This window comes from Pantherophis guttatus, chromosome 7 (assembly GCF_059756535.1).
Source record: "Pantherophis guttatus breed Tessera chromosome 7, ASM5975653v1, whole genome shotgun sequence".
Lineage (NCBI taxonomy): Eukaryota > Metazoa > Chordata > Lepidosauria > Squamata > Colubridae > Pantherophis > Pantherophis guttatus.
Genome location: NC_142069.1, coordinates 84,807,979 through 84,828,440, shown reverse-complemented (window position 1 = coordinate 84,828,440; position 20,462 = coordinate 84,807,979). Strand labels below are relative to the sequence as shown.

General features: G+C 44.5%; 1 protein-coding gene across 2 annotated transcripts in view; it reads right to left on the bottom strand.

Moving 5' to 3' along the window:
- DYRK4 (dual specificity tyrosine phosphorylation regulated kinase 4) overlaps window positions 1-20,462 on the bottom strand; it is a 45,557-nt gene that overhangs the window by 4,158 nt on the left and 20,937 nt on the right. For both annotated transcript variants that reach the window (XR_015728789.1, XM_034433668.3), the window contains exons 10-16: window positions 18,168-18,304; window positions 16,403-16,543; window positions 14,554-14,692; window positions 12,029-12,116; window positions 6,830-7,002; window positions 5,403-5,463; window positions 2,814-2,943 (exon numbers count right to left, since the gene is read on the bottom strand). Coding sequence is in view for 1 of the 2 variants with exons in the window: in XM_034433668.3 (XP_034289559.1) it covers window positions 2,814-2,943; window positions 5,403-5,463; window positions 6,830-7,002; window positions 12,029-12,116; window positions 14,554-14,692; window positions 16,403-16,543; window positions 18,168-18,304 (869 nt within the window). In the remaining variant the exon portion in view is untranslated. The remainder of the gene's footprint in view (window positions 1-2,813; window positions 2,944-5,402; window positions 5,464-6,829; window positions 7,003-12,028; window positions 12,117-14,553; window positions 14,693-16,402; window positions 16,544-18,167; window positions 18,305-20,462) is intronic.

The following is a 20,462-nucleotide window of genomic DNA, read 5'->3' as shown; positions in this document are numbered from 1 at the left end:
TTATGGATGTGGGCACACGCACCCACGCCCCCCCCCGCTCCCCCCGCTTTTGGCACGCGACAGCAAAAAGGTTAGCCATCACTGTACTAAACAATGGTGTTACCAGCTTAACAACTGGCTTCACTTAACAACTGTAACAAGAAAGATTGTAGAATGGGGTGCTTAGTAACAGAAATTTTGGGCTCAGTTGTGGTCGTATGTCAAGGACTACTTCGGGAGGGTCCAAATGAAGATGCGAGTATCTATTTAATACAGGTAGTTCTTGGCCTACAACCACAATTGGGACCAACATTTCCGTTGCTGAGCAAGGCAACTGCTCAGTGAGACATGCCCGATTTTGCAATCTTCTTTTACCTGGTTGTTAAGTGAATCTTTGCAGTTGTTAAATGAGTCACATGGTCATTAAGCAAATCTAGCTTTCCCTGCTGACTCTGCTTATCAGAAGCCGGCTGGGAAGGTTGCAAAGGATGACCGTATGATTTCAGGATTCTGCAACCCTCATAAATATACATTGGTTGCTAAGCACCCAAATTGTGATGGCAGATGCTGTCATAAGTACAAGGTATGGTCATGTCACTTTCTCCAGTGATGTAATCTTGAATGGTCACTAAATGAATAGTTGCACCTCAAGGACCATTGTGTAAAAAAAAAAGAGGTAGAGCTTAAAAAGCTAAAAATAAAGGAGTCCCATCGGATTTTACTCTGCTACCCTGTTTCCCCCAAAATAAGACATCCCCTGATAATAAGCCCAATCGGGCTTTTGAGCGCATGGCAATAAGGCCAAGTGCTTATTTCAGGATTCAAAAAAATATAACACAGGGTCTTATTTTCGGGGAAACATGGGTGGTCGTTGCCAACTCTAGGGAGCGCTGCTCATTTCCATTTCAAGGCCATTGAGCCAGCACTGACTGGACATATTTCCGCAGTCATGTGGCCAGCATGACATCATGGAATGTTGTTACCTTCCCACCAAAGTGGTACCTATTTATCTACTCGCATTTGCATGCTTTCAAACTGCTAGGTTGGGAGAAGCTGGAGCAAGGACGGGAGTTCACCCCATCGCATGGCTCTCGGGTCTCGAACCTGGGCTGCCGGTTTTCCAGCTGACAAGCTCAGGGTCTTAGCCGCTGAGCCACTGCGCTGCCAGTAAAGCTTGGGTGACAAGGAATTCCAAGGGGAAAAAATACTTTTGCCATTTGTGTGTTCCAGCCAGTTTGTTTCCATCTTCCCATTTTACAGCTCTTTTGTGAACTTGACTCACAATGAATTTACAGTGACGGCTTACAGATGTTTAATCTTAACAGCAAAGACCCTGCATAACATTTGGAAGCCACTAAGGGCACACTTTGCTTTAAGCAAGATCCTAACCAGACCTCCTTGCTTATTTTGTCATAATTGTGGTCACTGCAGACATCCTTGATTGTGTGAGAACATAGAATATTATAAGAAAATTCTTCAAAATCCACAGGAAAGTTTTATTACAAAAGACGAAAGACTATTTAATGCATTTTCCAATTACTCATCAAATGCAACATGGAATCATTTCTAAAGATCTAGGTGCCCAAGCCCACTGTAATAACATTGCCAAAAAGGCATTAAGAGTTGTTAACCTAATCTTGCGTAGCTTCTTCTCTGGTAATGTTGTACTACTAACTAGAGCCTTGATGGCAAACCTATGGCACGCGTGCCACAGGTGGCACGCGTAGCCATATCAGTGGGCACCCCAATTCAGCTCCAGCACGCATGCCAGCTGATTTTCGGGCCTTCTGGGCTCACCAGAAGTAGGGAAACAGGCTGTTTCCTGCCTCTGGAGGGCCTAGAGTGGGTGGGGAAGGCCTGTTTTTCTTTCTCACCTGGATCCAAATCCTCTCTATGCATCTGGGGAGGGCGAAAACAGCCTTCCCCATCCCTCCAGAGATCCTCCGGAGGCCCGAAATGGCCCACATAGAATTATGGGTGTAGGCACACACGTGTGCGAACCTCCCCTGCCCCCTCCTCCTGGCACGTGATGGCAAAAAGGTTAGCCATCACTGAACTAGAGCATACAAAACATTTGCTAGACCAATTCTTGAATACAGCTCATCTGTCTGGAACCCGCACTGCATATCGGACATAAATACAATCGAGAGAGTCCAGAGATATTTTACGAGAAGAGTCCTCCATTCCTCTAACCGCAATAAAATACCTTATGCCACCAGACTCCAAATTTTGGGCTTAGACAACTTAGAACTACGCCGACTTCAGTCAGACCTAAACATAGTACATAAAATTATCTGCCACAATGTCCTTCCTGTCAATGACTACTTCAGCTTCAACCACAACAATACATGAGCAAACAATAGATACAAATTCAAGGTAAACCACTCCAAACCTGATTGTAGAAAATATGACTTCAGTAACAGATTGGTCAATGCCTGGAATGCACTCCCTGACTCTGTAGTTTCTTCCCCAAACCCCCAAAACTTTAATCTTAAACTGTCTACTGTTGACCTCACCCCATTCCTAAGAGGTCTGTAAGGAGGGTGCATAAGTGCACCAGCGTGCCTACCGTCCCTGTCCTAAATATTCCTTTTTACTTACTCTTTTCATGTATTCAAATTATGTTTATACTTTTACCTGTTATCTTATACGTGCTTGACAATTAAACCTATGATTATGATTATGATTATAATTGACCAAATGGGGAATTAAGCTACCCAAGAATAACTTCTCTACAATTCTCCGTTTCTCTACAGCTATTTCTTTTTTGAAAGCATGGGAAAAATAAAAGCAAGGATTTAGCAAAATAATCTTGTTTCAAAAAATAATCTCACACGAGGCACTTCTTGAGAAAATCCAGAAAGGAGCCAACATGCGTTTTCAAGACGGTGCTTAGATCTTTGGAATTTGGGTTCCTTATTTTCCCTCTGGTGTTTGTGACGCTTTTCGGAACACCGTTGGAATCTACAAAAGAGGGAAACAGATTTTACAACCGTGGGTACATTTCCACATCAGCTGAGATTGTGAAACGGAGAGGCGTTTGCACGAACTGTCAGTCTACAACAGAGGTCAGCAACCTGCGGCTCTGGAGCCGCATGTGGCTCTTTCATCCCTCTGCTGTGGCTCCTTGTCACCGGTCGGCTCCACAATTGATAGGGCTTTTGGTTGGGATAGATAGAGGAAAAAGGACACCACACTAGGAGGAGACTCTATGGTGGGGGAACCAGACTTCCAGTCGGCAGAGGAAAAAGGACGCCGCGCTAGGAGGAGACTCTATGGTGGGGGAACCGGACTTCCGGTCAGCTCCAGAATTGAACGCGAGCTTCTGGTTAGGACCTTTGTGATTCTTTGAGTGTTTAAAGTTGCAGACCGCCTGGTCTACACAGAATAAAATTACACATATTCAGAGACAGCCAATGTTGCAGTCTTGCACACTACTTGTTTGTCTGAAATTGTCTATAGAGCTAGAAGTTTCATTTTATGGCCAGCCAGCCAAGTAGGAATTCTTAATTACAAAATTAATTGGCTGTAGGCATAGAGGGTGGGTTCCATTTTTTACGCAGTGCATGCTACATTCAAAAAAGGGGCATCAGATTTTTTTCTACAAACACAATGTCCCTTGTAGCAGCATCCATCCATACGAAGGACTAGGGGAGACATGATAGCAGTGTTCCAATATCTCAGGGGTTGCCACAAAGAAGAGGGAGTCAAACTATTCTTCAAAGCACCTGAGGGCAGGACAAGAAGCGATGGGTGGAAACTCATCAAGGAGTGAAGCAACCTAGAACTAAAGGAGAAATTTCCTGACAATTAGAACAATTAATAAGTGGAACAACTTGCCTCCAGAAGTTGTGAATGCCCCAACACTGGAAGTTTTTAAGAAGAGGTTGGATAACCATTTGTCTGAAGTGGTGTAGGGTTTCCTGCCTGGGCAGGGGGTTGGACTAGAAGACCTCCAAGGTCCCTTCCAACTCTGTTATTCTATTCTATTCTATTCTATTCTATTCTATTCTATTCTATTCTATTCTATTCTATTCTATTCTATTCTATTCTATTCTATTCTATTCTATTCTAATTATTCTATTCCATTCCATTCCATTCTAATTATTCTATTCTATTCTATTCTAATTATTCTATTCTATTCTATTCTAATTATTCTATTCCATCCCATTCTTATTCTATTCCATTCCATATTTTCTTTTCTATTCTATTCTATTCTATTCTATTCTATTCTATTCTATTCTATTCTATTCTATTCCATTCCATTCCATTCCATATTTTCTATTCTATTCTATTCTATTCTAATTATTCTATTCTATTCTAATTATTCTATTCTATTCTAATTATTCTATTCTATTCTATTCTAATTATTCTATTCCATCCCATTCTTATTCTATTCCATTCCATATTTTCTATTCTATTCTATTCTATTCTATTCTATTCTATTCTATTCTATTCTATTCTATTCTATTCTATTCTATTCTATTCTATTCTATTCTATTCATATTTTTCTGCCTTGGATCCACAGCAGGGCTTTCTGGCTGGCGCCAGCTCAAGCAGTGTTGTTCAGTGCATCTGTTGCACTTCACTGTGTGACAGTGATAAGTGAACACGTAGGATCCAAAATAGCCCATTTGTGTAAAATAGCACCAGCACTTAGTCTTACCGTGTTTCCCTGAAAATAAGACCCTGTCTTATATTTTTTTTGAACCCTGAAATAAGCGCTTGGCCTTATTGCCATGCGCTCAAAAGCCCGATTGGGCTTATTATCAGGGGATGTCTTATTTTGGGGAAAACAGGGTACATACCGCTTCACAGTGCTTTTACAGCCCTCTCTAAGCGGTTTACAGAGTCAGCATCTTGCCTGCAACAATCTGGGTCCTCATTTTACCAACCTCACAAAGGCCGAGTCAATCGTGAGCTCCATCAGGATTGAACGCCTGGCAGTGGGCAGAGTTAGCCTGCAATACTGCATTCTCACCACTGTGCAACCATGGCTCTTACAATTTATATATTTTATACATCTTATATTATATTTATAGCACCAGCACTTAGACTTATATACCGCTTCACAACGCTAAGCAATTTACAGAGTCAGCCTATTGTGCCCCCAACAATCTGGGGTCTCATTTTACCGGCCTCAGAAGGATGGAAGGCTGAGTCAACCTTGAACTGGTCAGGATCGAACTCATGGCTGTGGGCAGAGTTAGCCTGCAATACTGCATTCCAACCACTGCATCACCACGGCTCTTCCCGTGATGAAGATGGGGGGGGTGTATTTCATCCTCCTATTAAATATTAAGTGGATAAATGCTTAAATCAGAGCCACGTTCTCTCTCCATAAAGCAGTCCTCAAAATAGAGACTTTTTTCCTCATCATTACAGCCACTTAAGTGAATTGTTCAGTAATGATCAATGCTTACCAAAGAACGTTCGTTTTCTTGATGCAGTTTGAATGAAATCGGATGGTGGAAGTCCTAAGATCTTTAAAATGAAAGAAAAACACAGAGAGAGACAGAAACAGAGAGACGAAAGACAGAGAGGGAGAGGGAGAGGGAGAGGGAGAGGGAGAGGGAGAGGGAGAGAGAGAGAGAGAGAGAGAGAGAGAGAGAGAGAGAGAGGGAGTTTACAATTTCTCTGTAAACCAATCAGTAGTTAATATAGTTGAAGTCCAAAGCTGAGCTGTGGATTGAGTGACCATTTCAGGACTTGGCTCAGAGTACCGTATTTTTCGGAGTATAAAATGCACCTTCATTTTTGGGGAGGAAAATAAGAAAAAAGGCTGATTGGCAGGTGGATCGGCCTCCTGGAATATCCCCAATCAGCTGTTCCCAGAGGTGAATTTTAGCAACAGGTTCCTTGGTTATGAGCTCTTTTTTTTTGCTTTTTCTTCTGCCTCTGAAACTTCTGAAACTCCATTTCAGAAAAAAAAAAAATTCCTGCTTCTGAAAGCCTCCAAAACAGAGCTTCAGAAAAAAAGCCTCTGAAGCTCTGTTTGGGGGCTTTTTTTCTGAAACTCTGTTTGGAGGCTTTTTTTCTGAAACTCTGTTTGGAGGCTTTTTTTCTGAAACTCTGTTTGGAGGCTTTTTTCTGAAGTTCTGTTTGGAGGCTTTTTTTTCTGAAACTCTGTTTGGAGGCTTTTTTTCTGAAGTTCTGTTTGGAGGCTTTATTCTGAAGCTTCGTTTCTGATGCTTTTTTCAGCTTCTGAAACCTCTGTTTGAGAAACTGGGCGGGGCTACATTCGGAGTATAAGACGCCCCAGACTTTCACCCTCTTTTTTTGGGGGGGGAAAGGTGCGTCTTATACTCTGAAAAATACGGTAAGTGACTGGATTTAAGGCCGCTCTATTTAACACTGTGCTAGGTTGTGACAAGGGATATTGCACTACTATAAATCCAGGTGAAACTACGTGGTCGAAGAGAACAGCGCTGCAATACTGCAGTCTAAGCACTTTGCCTGAATGATTTTGACAGCAATAACACCAGGAGTGAAATCCAGCAGGTTCTGACAGGTTCTGGAGAACCGGTAGCAGAAATTTTGAACAGTTCGGAGAACTGGTAGTGGAAATTTTGAGTAGTTCGGAGAACTGGTAAATACCACCTCTGGCTGGCCCCAGAGTGGTGTGGGAATGGAGATTTTGCAATATCCTTCCCCTGCCATGCCCACCAAGCCACACCCATAGAACTGGTAGTAAAAAATTTGGATTTCACTACTGAATAGCACTTAGACTTATATACCATTACACAGTGCTTTTACAGCCCTCTCTAAGCGGTTTACGGAGTCAGCACACTGCCTCCAACAATCTGGGTCCTCATTTTACCGACCTCGTTAGTGATGTAACAGAAGGTACCTCCATAATGCAGGCAAGCTGCTCCACTTCATTTTCCCCTGGGAAAAGGGGGTACCCCGTGTAGAGCTCAACCATGATGCAACCCAAGCTCCACATATCGATTGAGGTTGTATATGGGTGGCCCAGGATGACTTCTGGAGAACGATAAAACCGGCTTTGGACGTAAGTGTACACTAAAGCAAACCAGAAAGGGAGAATGGACACCGGAGAAAAAAAATATGAGAGAGGGTAGCTCAGTCACCATCAAAAATGTTTCTTTCCCCCGTCACAGCATTTCTCTGATTTTCTCCACCACCTGACAGTCTTTACTCCATAAGTCACTATTTGTGCTAATAGATCTAATGTTTTGCTTGTTATTTTGAAGCAGTTGCTTCCATGGCTTATTCCTGCAATACTAACCTCCACCCCCATTCTGCATCTGAATCTGTACCTCTGTCTTGACTGGTTCCCCAGCCTCCACATTTGCTTTGGAGGACGCTTGTCTGTTCTGACCCAGCTCCCCAAACACGACCAACCCTCTGTATTTAAATCAATGATTCCTTTATTAGGAGCACCCGGAGGCTCCAACTGGCACAGAGTGCGGCCGCGTGGGTGGTCATGGAAGAAACATGGTGTTCCCGTGTGACACCTCTCCTACGCGAGCTGCACTGGCTCCCGGTGGTCTTCCGGGTGCGCTTCAAGGTCTTGGTCACCACCTTTAGAGCGCTCCATGGCTTAGGACCTGGTTATTTACGGGACAGCCTACTACCACAAACAGTCTCCCACTGGCCGGTACGCTCTCATAGAGAGGGACTCCTCCGGGTGCCGTCAGCCAAACAATGTCGACTGGCGGCCCCCAGGGGGAGGGCCTTCTCTGTGGGGGCACCCACTATCTGGAACGAGCTCCCCCCGGAGATACAGAGGATCCCGGATCTGCGCACTTTCCGCCGTGCTCTTAAGACCTTCCTATTCCAGCAAGCTGGCCTGTCCTAATTTTCTCCCCTGTTTTAAAATTCTTTTAAATCGAAATTTTAATCTGTTTTAAATTATTGGGATTTTTAATTGTCTCAGGCTAAATTATTTAATCTGGTTTTAATTATGTTTCTAACTTTTGTATCTATGTATTTTATTTTGTGCCTGTTCACCACCCTGAGTCCTTCAGGAGTAGGGCGGTATATAAATTTAATAAAAACAAAACAAAACAAAAAAGTTTCTCTCTCACCACAGGCTAACAAGTCTTTCCGGCAGGGAGATGAATAGTTGTCTGCCACATCTATTCATCTCCGCTCCCTGCCTTTTATCCCCAGAGCTAGGGTTGGGTTCCTTTAGCAGCAGCGGCTCATCTGTCCCAAGGACCAGCCCATAGATTCCTTCTGTGCATCCGCGCGTAAGGCACTGGACCCAGCTGTTCCTCCTCTTCCTCATCAGTCACCTCCAGACCTAGGGGCTATTGACTCTCCATCTGAGGGCTGACGGACGGCCCAGGCTCCGCCTCTGTCTCTCTCTCTCTCTCTCTCTGCCAGCTCCATTCCCTCTTCCCCCTCGGAGCTCTCAGGTTGCCTTGATGCTGATCCTGACTCCCACGCTTCCTCCTCATCTGATTCGGCTGCTGGAGGGGCCGGTGGCTGACAGGCCGCAATATTGCCAAAGATTTCTGACCTTGTTAGAAACACCCAATGCTTCTTATGAGCCCCAAACTAAGCTAGGGATCCCCAACCGTCCAGGCCGTGATCCACCTCTGGGCCTTAAGCCATTTAGAACTGGGCTGCAGAAGTGGCAGATGAGCATGTGTACACATCCCCACTTGCTCGAACAGTGAGCGTATGCATGCATGTTCCATTTGCATGAGCGGGGGGCATGCATGCCCGTTGCTCACACAAATGAAGCTGCATGTGCTTACTCGCCACTCACGCGGAATCATCCCTTCTCCTATCCCCGCCAATCCACAAAGCCGAAAAGGTTGGGGAACTCTGATCTAAACTCCAGACAATGAACCTGTAGGAGGCGAGAAGGCAGAGCTGGGGGTGGTGGTGGTGGTGGAGTTAAGCATGTCATAAATTTAGAATCTTTACGTCGCCACAAATGGTCCAAATCTTGAATTCCACTGACCCTTATCTGGCAACAGTTTAGTACTGAACTTCAGTTGACTAGATTCTTGTGTAGAAGCGTGAACGATACATCTTCTGAATTGCAACTGACTAAATTAATGTCAGGGGCAAAAGGATCGCGACCATGTGTTAAGTTGCAGTTCAGTGGATTTATTGCTCAAGCCTATAAAACGAGAATCTAGTCAATTAAAAGTTCAATACTAAATTGGTTCTAGATAAGAATAGAATAGAATAAAAGAGTTGGAAGGGACCTTGGAGGTCTTCTAGTCCAACCCCCTGCTCAGGCAGGAAACCCTATACCACTTCAGACAATCTTTTCTTAAAAACTTCCAGTGTTGGAGAATTCAGAACTCCTGGAGGGAAGTTGTTCCACTGGTTAATTGTTCTGTCAGGAAATTTCTCCTTAGTTCTAGGTTGCTTCTCTCCTTGATCAGTTTCCACCCATTGCTTCTTGTCCTGCCCTCAGGTGCTTTGGAGAATAGCTGGACTCCCTCTTCTTTGTGGCAGCCCCTGAGATATCGGAACACTGCTATCATGTCTCCCCAGTCCTTCTTTTCATCAAACTAGATATCCCCAATTCCAGCAACCGTTAAGGGAATTAAGAATTAATGGAATTCGGAAGGGATCGGACATGGACCATTTGTGACAACATAATGACTCTAAACTGATGACACACTTAACTCTGCCTCTCAGCTCTGCCTGCTTTTTGACTTTCTGGGTGAAGAGATCTTTCAAATATCCCATTAGTACTAAATCCAAATGAATTTCAGAGGCCCTGTCCTGTAGCAACAGCCCCCTAAGGAGAGCATTCTCCTTGAATGGGAACCAGAGCTGGTATTCAGCCGGTTCACACCGGTTCGCCTGAACCGGTAATGGAAATCATGGGTGGACTTGCCCACCCACCCCGGCTCCATGCCATCTTATTTAGGCACATTTTTGAGGCCAGGCACATGCACAGAAGGCATGCATGCCAGAAAAGTGCATGCACAGAAGACCAGGTGCATGAGCACGCTCCCATTGGCGAACCGGTAGGGAAAGTAAGTGAATGCCACCTCTGATGGGGACCATGGTCCAAGGTCCATCCCAGGATACACCTGCCTTCCCCCAAAGACATGTCTGAACAGAGACAACTCAGAAACTGATCACGAGAGGCCTTTGATTCAGGATTCGCAAGTGCTCAGTCCCAGAGTACAGGTAGTCCTCGACCTATGACCACAATGGAGCCCCAAATTTCTGTTGTTAAGCGAGACATTTTGTCAAGGGAGTCTTGCCCCATTTCACGACTTTCGTTGCCAGGGTGGTTAAGTGAATCAACTGCGGTTGTTAAATGAGTCACACGGTTGTTAAGTGAATCCCCATGGACTTTGCTGGTCAGAAAGTCACAAAAGGAGATCACATGATCCAGGGACACTGTGACTATCATCAATATGAGTCAGTTGGCAAGTGTCCGAATTTTGATCACATCGTCATCGGGATGCTGGAAAAGGTCGTAACTCTGAAAAATGGTCTAAAGTCACATTTTTCAGTGTCGTCGTCACTAAAGGAACTGTTGTAAGTTGAGGACTACCTATACCTATCTGAATGTAGCTGACCTGTTATAAGAGCTGCTCAGATTTAGATAGGATCTAGGACTGTGATGGCAAACCTAAGGCATGTGTGCTGGAAGTGGCACACAGAGCCATCTCTCTAGGCACGCGAGCTGTCACCAGTTGCAGTTCTGGGTTCCGGTGCACTGGCCAGCTGGTCTTCACACACGTGGGAGTCAGGGGTGGGTTCTAAAATTTTTTACTACCAGTTCTGTGGGCGTGGCTTATTTTATGGGCATGGCTTGACGGTCATGTGACAATTCTTTAGGATTTAGCAGAGGTACTGGTCTACCAGGCTTTTAACTGCTTGCAGAGCTGTACCAGTCTACTCATTTGTTTTTGGAGGCATCAGTCTACCACCACACTGCCTTTTAACACTGATCAGCTGTAGGGCGGCCCTTTGAAGCCCCGCGGCAAGAGTTTAAACAGTTTTTTTCCTTCTAGCCAATCAGCTGGGACTCAGGAGGCAGCAATAGATTGGGGGTGGGGCCAAATAAAAGGTAAGAATAACATGGGGAGGCGGGGGGAAGAACCGGTTCGGTGATGTCATATCGTCACCGCTACCAGCTCGGCAGAACCGGGTGGAACCGGGCGGAACCCACCACTGGTGGGAGTGCTGGAAACCAGAAGGCCACCCACCCAGTGCGCGCTGGGAAGACGAACTTCCAGTTTCTGGCACACATGTGCATGAAGACTAGCTGGCCGGTGCGCATGAGCCCATCGGAAACCGGAAGATCATCTTCCCGGCACGCGCATGCGTACCGGGCGGCTGCTCTTCCAGTTTCTGGCAACCACGCAAGCGCTCCCATTTCAGCACTTGGTCAACACTGATCTAGGATGTAGATTCTGAGACACTGAAAGAAAACAGGACAGGCGCTTATTTTTCCTTTGTCAATATACAGGTAATCCTCGACTTATGACAATTCATTTAGTGACCATTCAAAGTTACAACAACCCTGAAAAAAAGTGATTTAGGACTGCTTTTCACACTTACGACCATTGCAGCATCCCCATGGTGATGTGATCAAAATTCGGATGCTTGGCACCTGGTTCATATATATGACGGTTGCCATGTTCCGGGGTTGTGTGATCCCCTTTTGCGACCTTCTGATGAGCAAAGTCCACGGGGAAGCCAGATTCACTTAACAACCATGTTATTAACTTGACAACTGCAATGATTCACTTAACCACCGTGGCAAGAAAGGTCGTAAAACGGGGCAAGATCCATTTTAACATTGGGTCATGTTGTCAAGTAACACATTTAACAAATGTTTCAGTTAACAACATAAATGTTGGGCTCAATTGTGGTCGTAAGTCGAGGACTACCTGTATTCATGAGGAAAATAGCTACTCGGGCACGGACTCCCTTATATGAGCTCCAAGACATTGACCGAGAGAAGGAAATGCTACAGGATTGCCCTGTCAACATTTTGCATTCTCATTTACATCTATAGAATAAACAAAATCAATCCAAAGTAGTAAAAAATAAATCAATTAAAAAATTGTATCTACTTGACTCCGCAAACCTCTTTGATGTTCGTAGCAGCTCGATCCAAAATCAATAACTTTGAATGAAATTTGTCCAGCTGAAGATTGGCTTATTAATATGTTCTCCTAAAGAATTAAAAAAAAAAGAATAAGACCAAGGGAGAAAATATCAGTAAATTTTATCTATCAGGTTAACAATCTGTTGACATATTAATTTTTTTTTTTCCTATTCAGGTCACCAAGCTTTAACTGGAAACAGGATCCATATGAGAGTCTTGATTGCTGGGTGTTGATTGCTGGTGGAGGAGTGTTTTGGTCTTTTTCTTCCCTTTTAGGCTTGTTGATTGTCTCTTTTGCACAGTGGGTAGATGTCGTCTATGTCTATGTGTCTGTTGATGGCCAATTTGTCAGAGTGTGAGAGAAATAAGGATTATTCCTGTAAAAAGTATAACCTGAGCTACGCCATTTTAAGTGCCTTATTTTACCTTGTATAACCTGATTTTACCTTGTATAACCTTATTTTACCTTGTATAACCTGATAATTTAGCTAAGAGAATAATAAGACTTAGGAACATGAGAGAAGGAACTGTGTAATTCCTGTGTATGATCTTAAATGCTGATGTATGTTCTTAGACTATGCTTGTTTTGCAGGAAATCTTCTTCTGGGTCAACGTGCCCTTATTAATAAAGGGAAGTACACATATAACGATATCACAAGCATAAGCAATATTTTTGAGTAGGATATTTTTACTGGAAAGGCGGGGATTTTCCAGGGGGCAGAACATGTGCTAAATATGTTATATAAGATCTGAAACTGGACTCTAGGGACATGCTTGTATCCTGTTGTATCAGACCTGTGCATTCTGAAAATTGTATAAAAGATCTGTAAGAAAAGGCTTAATTGCTTTTCTCTTCCTGCGAGAGAAAAGTCACTTTGCAAAGTTGTAATAAATGATCCTGTCTTGCATGTTCATAGTCTTTGTCTTCATTCCTAATAAGGTAAAGCTGGTTTCCTGAATACTACAGAGTGCCAGGCTTCCAGGAATTCTCTAGCATTTTAAATTAAAATTATGTACTAAATATTACATTCCTAAGCAGTTGTGTTTATGTGCGCTATCTTTCTAGGGTCAAAGATTGATAAGCTACCAATAGAAAACTCTAGATCAGACCCTGGTTTGTGGACCGGCACCAATCCGTGGCATGCTAGAAACCGGGCCACACAAACAAGCAAAGCCCCATCCGCAGGATGCAGGCAGCATGTGAAACCACGCTCCCTCCAGTCCATGGAAAAACCTCTCTCCACGGAACCTATCCCTGATGCCCAAAAGGTTTGAGGGCCACTGCTCTAGGACGTAGGACAACATAAAGGATATTTTAAAAAAGAAAATAACAATGAATTGTGCAGTTTATAAGCCACGGTGGTGCAGTGCTTAGAGTGCAGTACTACAAGCTACTTCTGCTGATTGCTGGCTGCCTGCAATTTGGCAGTTCAAATCTCATCAGACTCAAGGTTGACTCAGCCTTCCATCCTTCCAAGGTGGGTCAAATGAGGACCCAGATTGTTGGGGGGCAATATCAGTGGTGGGTTTCAAAAATTTTTACTACCGGTTCTGTAGGTGTGGCTTGGTGGGCATGGCTTGGTGGGCGTGGCAGGGGAAGGATGCTGTAAAATCTCCATTCCCTCCCCAATCCAGGGGAAGGTTACTGCAAAATCCCCATTTCCTCCCGATCAGCTGGGACTTTGGAGTCAGTGAATAGATGGGGGCGGGGCCAGTCAGAATTTTTACTACCGGTTCTCTGAACTACTCAAAATTTCTGCTACCGGTTCTCCAGAACTAGTCAGAACCTTCTTAAACCCACCTCTGGGCAATATGCTGACTTTGTAAACTGCTTAGAGAGGACTGTAAAGCACTGTAAAGCGGTATATAAGTCTAAGTGCTATTGCTATTGCTATAGTACTGTAGTTAAGGGAGTTATTTCTTGTATAAAGCAATGGAGGCTCAAACAAGCAAGAGGAATACAATTTTGTAAATTGTGGGGTCCTTGGTGCTCTCTGAGCTTGATAGTTTCTTACAGTCCTAGGTAACATCAGTGCATTTTGTAAAATCTACAGCACAACAATAATAGCACGTAGAAGGCAGTGGTGGGTTTCTATTGGTTCACCCCGGTTCGAGCGAACCGCTTGCGGTGGTGGTGGGAGGCTCCGCCCACCCACCCAGACGTCATCACGGACACTCTGCACATACGCAGAAGGTTCTGCGCATGCAAAGAAGCACCACACGTGAGCGAAGCAAGCACACACACAGGTGTGCTCACAGTTCAGAACCGGTAGCGAAGGTAAGTGAAAACCACTACTGGTACAAGGGACTTGCACTAGGAAAAAAAATCATTTATCTTGAGCTTTAAGTCCATTAAGCATATCCAAAGCATTGACAATGCCTAACAAAATTAGAATTCCTATCTGTGCTGAAAAGAGCTTCCTTACACTAAAACGTTTTAAATTTCCAAACATCATACAAATATCATTAAAAACTTCACCGGTACTGAAAGGATATGTACTTACAGGCTTCAGATCACAGTGGATGATTTTTTCCGTGTATAAGAGTTGCAAACATCTTAAGATGCAATGGGTGAAACGGCGAATCAAGCCCAAAGTAAAACCTTGGAAATTATTTTTCTTGATTAATTCATATAAATTTAAACTGTGGGGTGAGAAACAGCAGTTTTAACCAACACGCGCCTGGAGAGGCCACTGCACGAAAACAGCTGCAGTTCAATTATTTGAAATTTTTAAAGCTGTGATTCAGTTCAAAGTCTCTTGAGACCGTTCAAGATATTGTAGGAAGTCCCTCCCCTCCTCAGAATAAAACATTCTTTATTCCTAATATTAAGAAGAGGCAGAATAGAATATTTCCCCTGAAGACAAAGAGGAGAGACAACTTAAAGGCAAAAAGCAGGCCCAATCTTCCTGCTATAGGAAAACAGCCTCAAGCAGAAGCATGAAAAGGCTAATCTTTAGGAATGGAAATGTTGTATCTGTTCAGAAAGACTGGGCCACTCTCAAAGAGCAACCAGAAACTCCAGATAAGCACCTAATAGGCAAGGAGCCAAAGCTGACAAGATTAGCTCAGACAAATAAAGCACCTGGATTTGCATTTTCCTCTTTTGCCTGTAGAATCAGGGTTATGGTGTAGTACAGGGGTGTCAAACATGATTTCATTGAGAGCTGCATCAGGGTTGTGTTTTACCTCGGGAGGGGGGCAGGGCTAGGGTTAGGGTTTAGGGTTAGGGTTAGGGTTTGGGGTTGGGTTTAGGGGTTAGGGGTTGAGGTTAGGGGTTAGGGGTTGAGGTTAGGGGTTAGGGGTTAGTTTTGGGTTTAGGGTTTAGGGTTTGAGTTAGGGGTTGGGATTAGGGGTTAGGGGTTAGGAGTTAAGGATTAGGGTTAGTGTTAGGGTTTAGGGTTTAGGGTTTAGGGGTTGAGGTTAGGGGTTAGGGGTTAAGGTTAGGGGTTAGGGGTTAGGGTTTGGGTTTGGGTTAGGGGTTTGGGTTAGGGATTGGGGGTTAGGGGTTAGGGGTTAGGGCTTGAGTTAGGGTTAGGGGTTGAGGTTAGGGGTTAGGGTTTAGGAGTTAAGGATTAGGGTTAGTGTTAGGATTAGCGTTAGAGTTAGGGTTAGTGTTAGGGTTTAGGGTTTAGGGGTTGAGGTTAGGGGTTAGGGGTTAAGGTTAGGGTTTAGGGTTTAGTGTTTGGGTTAGGGGTTAGGGGTTAGAGCTTGAGTTAGGGTTAGGGGTTGGGGTTAGGGGTTAGGAGTTAAGGGTTAGTGTTAGGGTTAGGGTTTAGGGTTAGGGTTAGGGTTTAGGGTTTAGGGGTTGGGGTTAGGGGTTAGGGTTGGCCAGCTCAACATCACTCATATTGGGGGCACCTGTGGTGGCCCAAATTCTCTGCCAGCAAAAATGGACCCTTGCGAACTCCATTTTCGGCTGTGACGGCCTCCTGCAACCCTCTTCCAGTGAAAACGGAAGTCAGGAGGGCTACGTGTGGCTCTCCCAAGCTCCATTTTTGCTGACAGAGGCACCACTGTTTCCAAGTGGCCCCACAGACCAGATCTAAGCACCCTGCGGGCCGGATCCGGCCCTCGGGCCTTGAGTTTGACACCCCTGATGTAGTAAATTAGCTTTCCAAACTCTCTTGCTGCTGAGTCAACTCCCTTATATTTATTTATTTGTTTGCTTGATTGATTTGACCGACAACATTTGCATTCAGTACTAAAACTGAAGCTGTCTCATTTATAGCTGCCGATGCCATCCTGCCTAAGCTGTTAAGATGAAGGACTGCTAAGATTGAGAAAATAAGATCCAGCCAATTCACAATCATGATAGAAAGTATTAACTGGAGATGCAGAACAGTGCCTTACCCTAATAATTCAAAGGAGATGCAGAAATGATTACGGAAGCAAAAATACTCTTTCATGTGGACGACGTTATATGTATTATCTTGGTCCTTTTGCCGTAGTGAATTTAAGATGCCAACTTCAACCAAAGCCTGACTGTGGAATCTGAATAGAAGGGAGAAAAGGACACCATATTAGAATTTAGAATAACAGAGTTGGAAGGGACCTTGGAGGTCTTCTAGTCCAACCCCCTGCTTAGGCAGGAAACCCTACACCACTTCAGACAAATGGTTATCCAACATCTTCTTAAAAACTTCCAGTGTTGGAGCATTGACAACTTCTGGAGGCAAGTTGTTCCACTGATTAATTGTTCTAACGGTCAGGAATTTTCTCCTTAGTTCTAGGTTGCTTCTCTCCTTGATTAGTTTCCACCCGTTGCTTCTTGTCCTGCCCTCAGGTGCTTTGGAGAATAGCTGGACTCCCTCTTCTTTGTGGCAGCCCCTCAGATATTGGAACACTGCTACCATGTCTCCCCAAGTCCTTCTTTTCATTAAACTAGACATAATGTAAAGCGCTAATGTAAGCAGACATACCGTATTGTTTGGAGTATAAGACACTCCGAACTATAAGACACACCTACCATTTTTGGTGAGGAAAACAAACAAAAAAAGAAATCTGCCTCTGCCTCCCAGCAATTTTGCATCATTGCAGCAAACAGCAAACAACCTGCTTTACTTTCATTTTTGTTTTCAACATAGCTTGATTAGCACAAGGAAAAAAAAATCTGCTCCCAGCAAGATTTTTACTTCTTCAGGGTGAAATCCAGCAGGTTCTGACAGGTTCTGGAGAACCGGTAACAGAAATTTTGAGCAGTTTGGAGAACCGGTAGCAGAAATTTTGAGTAATTCGGAGAATCGACAAATACCACCTCTGGCTGGCCCCAGGGGATTTTGCAGTATCCTTCCCCTGGAGTGGGGTGGGAATGGAGATTTTGCAGTAGCCTTCCCCTGCCACGCCCACCAAGCCATGCCTACCGAGCCACCCCATGCCCACCAAACCACGCCCACAGAACTGGTAGTAAAAATATTTGGATTTCACCACTGACTTGCTTCCTTGCAGCAAGCAGCAGAGGCCCTCGCAAAACAGCTGAGAGAAAAACAGCTGAGAGTTGGGAGGCCGATCCAATCAACTTGTGCTAATTAGGCTGTGCTGAAGCTGAAATGGGCTGTTTATTCTTGCTGCTTGCTGCAAAGGAGGTAAACTGCTGGGAGGCAGAGGCCAAAGGGTGGGGGCCAGTGGGTGGGCGGGGCTCCATTCGGTGTATAATATGCACGTAAATTTTCACCCCCTTTTACGGGGGAAAAAGGTGCGTCTTATACTCTGAAAAATACGGTACATAACCTGGCCTTTCTAACCCAATGCTAGTCACCACTTGCTTCCTTAATTGGCTTTTGCTTATGTTCCATAATCTTCTCTTTTTAATATTACATTTTCCTCTGCCATCTACAAGCGAAAGCTGAAAGCATTTATAAGGACTTAAATACACCCCCTAATATGTTTGGCAGAAAAATATAGCAACAAACTGTGTGAATGATTTTTCTTGGTTTGCTTGCTGCCAATTTTTTTCCTTTAATCTTCTGGTTATAAATTAACGCTCACATTAAAGACAATAAATCGTAATTAAACGAAAACCAATGAGGAATCAATCCTCTATTCAACTAGTTTCCGGTATTTTATTTTTTATTAATAAAATGTCAAACAAAACAAAAGGAACTCAAGACAATCCTACCTCTTTTTGTTCCTTATTATTTTCACTGCAACTTTTTCACCGGTCTTGTGGTCCAAACACTTCACAACATGGCCAAAGGAGCCTTTCCCAATTATAGCCAAGATTTCGTATCTATATGCAATATGATCGCTTAGTACCTACACAGAGTGACAACAACGTACAAAGTAAACCTAGCATATGTTTCCACTACTTCTCATGCCACATTCACAAAACACGCAAAAAAGCAAAAATACATTGTCATTCTAGGTCCCAGTGATGGAGAACATTCAACTTCTGGAGGCAATTTGTTCTGATGGTTAATTGTTCTCGTTGTTAGGAAGTTTCTTCTTAGTTCTAGGTTGCAGGCTTGGAGCAGGGATGAAATCCAGCAGGTTCTGACAGGTTCTGAAGAACCGGCAGCGGAAATTTTGAGTAGTTCGGAGAACCGGCAAATGCCACCTCCGGCTGGCCCCAGAGTGGGGTGGAAATGGAGATTTTGCAATATCCTTTCCTCCAGGAGTGGGGAGGGAATGGGGATTTTGCAGTATCCTTCCCCTGGAGTGGGGTGGGAATGGAGATTTTGCAATATCCTTCCCCCAAGAGCGGGGAGGGAATGGGGATTTTGCAATATCCTTCCCCCAAGAGCGGGGAGGGAATGGGGATTTTGCAGTATCCTTCCCCTGCCATCCCCACCAAGCCACGCCCACCAAGCCACACCACGCCCACCAAGCCATGTCCACAGAACTGGTAGTAAAAAAATAATTTGAATTTCACCACTGGCTTGGAACCTTCTTTAATGATCTTCCACCTGTTAGTTCTTATCCTGCCCACAAGTACTTTGGAGAATAGGTTGAAACCCCCCCCCCCTTTTTTTGTGACAGCCCCTCAAACAGAGCAGTACCTTGGTATCCAACTGTTTTGAAACTCATTGAAGTTGTATTCAACCCATTTTGATCAGAGGTGGGTTTCACATACTTTTTACCACCGGTTTGCCGCGCATCGAAAATGTGCGTGCGTGCGTGCGTGCCTTCCGCGCAGGAGCCTGGCCTTCCACGCAGGCACTTTGCTCGTGTGCGTGAGAATTTGTTGGCGTTGGCTGCCTTGTGACTCGCTACATCATTCCTACTGGAAAAATGTGTTTGATACTCATCTTTTTTGATGCTCATCACGCTTTCCGGAGTCAACTAATGTTGATTACCGAGGTACCACTGTATTGGAAGTAGCTAGCACCTAGTTCTTTTCTTGGTTAGACTAGTGTGCTGCCCACTAACTGTGGTTTAATGAGTTTATTAATATTCCCCAGCAATTCCCTTCACCAAAACCCAGAACTGTCCCACTTAAGCCCAGCCATAAGCAGATCTAGGTTAGTCCACAGAACAATGGCCCAATAGTCCACAAAGCCCTTGAAAGTTGTTCGAATAAAGTAATTCCCGCAGACACAACTTAAATCCATCAGGCAAAGCTTAAATACACACACACACACACACACACACACACACACACACACACACGAGGCAAGAAAAGTCCAGAGGCTTTCCAACACACACAATTCAATTCCAAACATGGTGTCAATCCAGAGTGAATCAGGAACCACGACGAATAGAAAACACACAGCTAGAAAGCAAACACGTTGTGCCTCCATCTGTCTGCTGTGATAAATAGCCAGCTTCTGTTGCAGTCCATCGAGATGGGGAGGGGGGGCTTTCTCCTCCCGGGTAGTCCGTCTGACCTTCTATTTGCTCCTGCCGTTTCTCTGGAAGGGATTTGGCTGAAGCTCCAGCTGGGGAAAGCTCGCAGTGGCAGAAGGCCAGCGAAGAGGAGGAGGAACTGCTTTCTGCACCTGATCCGAGAACACGTAGGGGCAGAAGGCAGTTCCTCCTCCTCTTCGCTGGCTGTCTGCCACTGTGTTCTGTCCCCAACCACACACACACATACCAACAGACGTTCAAGAGTTAAAGACCAAACCAGCCGACAAAATCCTTTTCCTTATGATAACGGAACTTGGCAACAACCTAGTGGCTGCCTGCCAAGAGTTTATTATTTACGAAGAGGAGAGATAACTTCTCCCCACTCCTGGTACATCAAAAGAAACAGCTCAATAATTACGGAGTCAATCAAATCCAGAGATAATCCAGCAAAGTCTATAGCAAAAAGTCCGGCAATGCAGAATGGCGTGGAAGCTTTCAGCTTTGTTCGTCACAAGGTTTGACTGGCCACCACGCTCCCTTTTATATCCTGTGGGGTGTGGTCCCGTGACTGAGCCTAATCTCAGACACGCCTTTTCTTCTGTTGCACGCGCTTATCTCTGCGACGCTG